Source organism: Coloeus monedula (genome assembly GCF_965178545.1).
Source record: "Coloeus monedula genome assembly, contig: HAP1_SCAFFOLD_105, whole genome shotgun sequence".
NCBI classification, from domain to species: Eukaryota; Metazoa; Chordata; class Aves; order Passeriformes; family Corvidae; genus Coloeus; species Coloeus monedula.
The window spans coordinates 257332-263373 of record NW_028120798.1 but is presented as its reverse complement, the minus strand read 5'-3'; the positions used below and the strand labels follow the sequence as shown (position 1 = coordinate 263373).

Below are 6042 nucleotides of genomic sequence, written 5' to 3'. Positions count from 1 at the left end.
CTCTGCTGTGGGTCCCTCTGCTCTCAGCTGTGCCAGGCTGATTTTCAGGGGAACACAGTGACTGCCCTCGATCTCAGGAGGGGCAGCTGGGGACAGATGGAGCGACAGAGCAGCTCCCCTCACCCTTCTCTGAGTTACAGCCAATACTCTTGCCTTGCACAGCTCTCTCTGCTCTCCCTGGGCACAGCAGGAAACCCTCTCAAAGTGCCTTTGGCCGTCACCGTTCCTTAGCCCTGGCACAGGAGATGCTGCCCAGCTCCTCTGCCTCAGGAGCACTTTGGGCTGATGGAGTCCAGCCCCAGGACCGGCCCCTGTCCCCATTCCCATGTCCCCGCTGCAGCAGAGCAGAGCTGACTCCTTGCTGTCCATGGGCACAGCCCCTGCTCGTCACAGCAACGGGGCCAGATCCCAACAGAGCTCCAGGCACGGGGCTGAGGGAAGGGCTCTGAGAAAAGGAAAACTGGGGGGCAGGGCCAGGAGAAAGGGCTTGGACATTGCTCAGCAAAGTCTCCCCTGACTCCTCACTGTCTCGTCCTTCAACAGCACTCCATGGCCAGAGGCTCAAAATGTGCAACAGCAGCTCCATCAGCCCCTTCCTCCTGCTGGCATTGGCAGACACGCGGCAGCTGCAGCTCCTGCACTTCTGCCTCTTCCTGGGCATCTCCCTGGCTGCCCTCCTGGGCAGCGGCCTCATCATCAGCACCGGAGCCTGCGGCCAGCACCTGCACAGCCCCATGTTCTTCTTCCTGCTCAGCCTGGCCCTCACCGACCTGGGCTCCATCTGCACCACTGTCCCCAAGGCCATGCACAATTCCCTCTGGGGCACCAGCCACATCTCCTACTCAGCATGTGCTGCTCAGGTGTTTTTCTTTCTCTTCTTCCTCTCAGCAGAGGATTTCCTCCTCACCATCATGTGCTACGAGCGCTACGTGTCCATCTGCAAAGCCCTGCACTACGGGACCCTCCTGGGCAGCAGAGCTTGTGCCCACATGGCAGCAGCTGCCTGGGCCAGTGCCTTTCTCTACGCTCTCCTGCACACGGCCAATACATTTTCCCTGCCCCTGGGCCAGGGCAATGCCCTGGGCCAGTTCTTCTGTGAAATCCCACACATCCTCAAGCTCTCCTGCTCCAAATCCCACCTCAGGGAACTTGGGCTCATCACTGTCAGTGCCTGTTTGGTGTTTGGCTGTTTTGTGTTCATGGTTTTCTCCTATGTGCAGATCTTCAGGGCTGTGCTGAGGATCCCCTCTGAGCAGGGCCGGCACAAAGCCTTTTCCACGTGCCTCCCTCACCTGGCCGTGCTCTCTCTGTTCCTCAGCACTGTTATGTTTGCCCACCTGAAGCCCCCCTCCATCTTCTCGCCATCCCTGGATGTGGCACTGTGTCTCGGTTTTGAAAAGACAGGTGTCTGCTAAGGAAGGCAGAAGCCCCCCTTGAAGTGGCAGATATAACCCTTTTTCCCTCCAAGTTATTATATTTTGAAATCAAGGGCCTTTAGGCAGAGATGTGGGAAATAGGAATAACAGTTCTTTACTATATATATATATATATATATATGTATATGTATATAACCAGTCAAACAAAACAACAACAACTATGGCAGTAACAGCACACACAAACCCAGTCCCAGCCTTCTCGGCTGTCAGGCTATTTCCCCTCGGGTGCAGTTCCGCTCGCAGCCGGCAGGGGCGCTGGCGGCTCCCGGTGAGCAGGGCAGGTGCGATGGTTCCCCCGCGGCTGCAGGGGGCGCTCCGGAGCGAGCTCGGGAAACACGCGGCACTGGCGGCCTGGGATCCCGGGAAGGGATGGGACAAAGGCTTCACAAACCCCTGGGCAGCCAATCCCGGACTCTCAGGAGCAGCAGGCTGGGAACGGCAGGCAGGAGCGGCAGGCTAGAGCGGCAGGCTAGAGCGGCAGGGACGAACGCAAATCCCGGGTGGCAGGCGAGATGTATCCAGATGGGAGAACCCCACGGATGCCCAGGCAGGCAGGGCGAGCAGGGCTACAGCGTAGCAAAAGCTCGAAGCAGCAGCAGCGGGGCAGGGCAGCCACAGCTCGGCCTCCAGCAGGGCAGGGAAAGCGGCTTTTGGGGTCCCGGCGTTGTTTCCAGCAGGAAGGGAAGAACGGCCAAAAAAAGAAAGAAGCAGCAGCTCCTTTCTCTGCAGCTTCTCTCTCGGGACGCTCAGAGCGAACTGCCCCCACACCCAGGTGTAGACAAGAAAGTAGCCAGGCCCGCCCCACTCCCTTTTTGTCTTTCTTAAGTACAGCTATTTGTCCCCTAGCAACATGCATATGGGAGAAAATTCCTTTAACAGAAAAAAAACCCCTAAGACTAAACTAAAACCCCAACACACTGTCAGTTCTGTACTCGGTGGTGCCTCCAGCCCTGAACCCCCTCATCTACAGCCTGAGGAACCAGGAGCTCAGGGATGCCCTGAGGAAAGTGATGACTGGATACTTTTCACAAGTTAAAATCTTTCTATTTCCTTCTGCCGTGCGAGGAAAATGATGACTAGGATGCTTCTCAGAAGCAATAAACTCTCTCTTTTCTGCTCCAGAACCTTCAGAATGTAACTTTTTACAATCTCAGCCTTTTTTTTTTCCTCTTTGTCCATATTTTCATTGGTGCTTTTTCTTATTCTTTTTCTGGTGTTATTCTGCTTCTTATAAAGTACTGTACTACTACTCCTTGCATTTCTACATGAACATCTACCTTTCTTTTGAAACACAAAGACTGTCAGGAGGCTTCTTCTCTGTGCCTTTGAATAAAAACAAGGGGCTGCCCTGACCTTTGTGTCCAAGGTTTGTTCCTCAGCCCTTCTCTGGCTCTGCAGGGGCAGTGCCTGTGGGCAGAGCTGGAGGGAAGAGACTCCCAGCACAGCAGCATGGCCAGGGACAATGGCCCAGCCTCTTCCCACCTCTGCTCTTCCCAGCTCCACACTCCCTTTCCAGGCCCTTCTGAGGGTGCAAGGCCGGAGTGCTCGGGCAGCTCGGTCACTGTCCTGCTGCGTGTCCGTGCTGTGAGCACAGGCAGGGACAGGCCACGGGCACTGCTGGGACACAGCCGGGCTCCAGCACAGCAGCTCCATCAGCAAAGGGCATCTCCTGGGGGCAGGGCAGGAAGGCTTCGCTCTCCTCCAGAGCTGTTGTCAGGAATGTGCCCCAGGAATGCCCTGGCAAAGCAAACCCCAGTGCCCAGGGGCAGGGGGGAGTGTGCAGGGGGGGCAGGCAGCAGTGTCCTGGCACTGCCAGAGCTCCTGGGATGGACCTGAGGGAGCAGCAGAGCAGGGCCTGGGCTGTGCCTTTGTTCCGGGCACAGCCTGGGAAGGTGCCCAGGGCAAGTGTCCCACACCAGCCCCTGCCACCAGCAATCCCAGCACTGGCCTCTGCCCTCCCCTGCAGGAGGTTGTTTGTCCCTGCACGGAGGGACACCAAGTGACCAGGCCAGCAGTCCGTGTTTGCTGTGTCCTGAGGAGCCTTCAGCAGTGCATCGAGTGGGTGTGGGGAGATGAACCCGAGTGAGCACAAACACCATCAGCAGCACTCGGGGCTGGCACAATTCCAGGGGCACAAACTGTGCCCTGAGGCCACTTCACTCCCAGAGTAATGTCCTCTGGGAAAGCACCTGAATTCTTTGCTGGGCTGTGCTGAGAACTGCATGGAGAGAAATGTCCAGGGCAGGGAGGCTCCAGGGAAAGTGCTCAGGACAGCCAAGGGCTGCACAGAGAGACACCGGAGTGGTGGGTCTGTGGGGAGAAATCACAGCTGCCTCCCTTGGGAATCGCCCCCAGGACCTGGACAGGCTGTGCTGTGTTCTGGGCACTGACCTGGAACCGAGGGATGTGGAAAAGGCCTCTGGTGTCAGGGACGTTGGGAAGGCTGGGCAGGCACTGGCATTTGTCCCTCAGGGATTCCATGAGGGTCCTGCCAAGATGAGCTCTGCTCCTCCTTGGAGCCCTTCATGGGCACAGAGGGCTGAGAGACCTTTCCAGGACAGGCTCAGGCCAAGGAGCCCTTGAGTCTCTCAGCCCCCCGTCGGTGCCTGCTGGAATTCAATCCCCCTCCCCATCCCGCAGCAGCCCCGCATTTCCCTCCTCCAGCCTTGCTCTCCAGCACAGCCACGGGGGCTCTTCGGGCTCTCGGCTTTTCCTGCAGCCACCGAGGCCAGCTGAGCTCTGCCTTCCCCACACTCAGCCCTGCCCAGCGCAGGCAATGCCCAGAAATTCCCTGTGTGTCCCTGGCCTTGCTGTCAGCCCCGGCAGCGGCTCCGTGGCCCCTCTGTGCCCCGCTGCCCCAGCCATGGTGCCCCAGCCCCTGTGCAGGCCCAGCCCAGGACAGGAGCGCTGCGGGTGGGAACGGCCCCTGGGCCCTGCTGCCCACAGCAGCCTTGGGGCTCTGCGTTGTTGAGCTTTGGACGGGGTACCCTTCCTTCCCGGACCAGGGTGAGAGAGCAGAGGAGGCTGCTGTTCTGCTGAGTTCTGTATTTCATAGTCTCACAGCTTTCTTGAAGGCAGAGTTCAAAGGGGGTTACATGATAAAGGCAAGCAGCAACAGCAACAACAGGCAAAACAGCTTCTTCTTCTTCTTCTATATGCTCTATATGCCCTATATATTCTATATGCTCTATACTCTATATGCTCTATACTCTAGACTCTATATTTTTTCTTACAGAATTATGGATTGTATTTGTTAATTGACCAATAAGATTAACACACGATTCCAGTTTTCCTTTTCTTAACCGATCCTGGTCTAATTCTAACAGTCGTAAGCCTCACACCAGTGTTACACAGGTATTACACAGATTTGCGGATGCAGTTTCTATCAGCTCTTATTGTTTACGTGAATGCTCTATCTAAAAAATGTGAACAGTGTCATTCTATCCATATTTTGTCTAAAGTAAAGAATTCTGTGAAAAGGTAACCCTGCTGCAGTAAGAACTGTGTTTAAGGTCTCTGCTGCAGCTTTTCAATGTTTAAGGCACTTAGCATATATTTCTACTAAAGGTTAAAAAATCTATATTTCTATTTCACTTTGGTGTGACTTCATGTATCTCAGCTTGTCCAAAGGTTTTAATTCAACCCCTGTGCTTTGGCTTCCCTCTGGGCCTGAGTCCAGAGGAGCTTTCACTCCAACAAAACAGAACACGACAAGAAAAGTAAATGGAGTGGGAACTCGTGAGAGATTGAATTTTCTCTGATTCAACTCAAGGATTGATGCCATAGGCTTCTGAGTGGAAGAATAATTAATTCATTCTCCTTAAGACAATAAATCAAGAGAATAAATTAGACTTTTGTATCAGGTATGAGTGAAGAGATTGCATCCAACACAAGTTTTTCCTGTAGGATTTTTATTTTATTTTTTTTATTTTCTCAGGAGATTGTATCAAGGCAGAAGAATTAAATTCAAGATATTTGTAGCAAAGAGACCTCTGCTGAACTCATTGTTCCAAATAAACATATCCCTTACCCCATATTTCCATGACTGGAAATTTTTCTAATTCTGGACTCTAGTATATTGTACTGTATGTGTATTCAGAATACTTTGCAACAGTTAAATTTGCTTAAATTTCATTTCAGACATTTACTTAATTTTAAGAATTTGCCTAATTTCAGCCATCTTTTAAAAAGTATTTTCACACTTTCATTTTTTTTGTCTGTTACCTTTTCAGTGAGGAGGATCATCATTTGGTTTTCTCTTAGTACCTCACTAATGCACTCTGAGAGCCATGTTCTGTGTTATTAATGTAGTAGTGATCCAGGGTTCATGGATGGCTACTGCAGGAAACTTGATGGCCAGTAGTGAAAACAGCAAAAATAATGATGAGAGGAGCCACAGACATTCTGCTGTCTGAGAACTGTGAACTGCCAAAATCAAAAGGTCAGTGCTCTTCTGGTTCAGAATGCCCTTCAGTTGGAGCTGGAACATACTTTGGGCTAAGAGCCTGAGCACAAAAGGCTGTAGCACCTGTTTTGTTCAGCAGTTCCCTATTGCCCTACTCCATACTCCACTGCATTCCAGCATGTGATTTGCTGAGCTGTAGAA

General features: G+C 52.9%; 1 protein-coding gene across 1 annotated transcript; it reads left to right on the top strand.

Moving 5' to 3' along the window:
- Positions 1-566: 566 nt before the first annotated feature.
- LOC309585671 (olfactory receptor 14J1-like) lies at positions 567-2509 on the top strand (the record flags this gene model as incomplete). The annotated part of the gene is made up of 2 exons (XM_082303585.1): positions 567-1404; positions 2361-2509. 2 exons carry the CDS (start codon positions 567-569, stop codon positions 2507-2509), a joined length of 987 nt encoding a protein of 328 aa, XP_082159711.1.
- Between the last annotated feature and the right edge of the window lie 3533 nt (positions 2510-6042).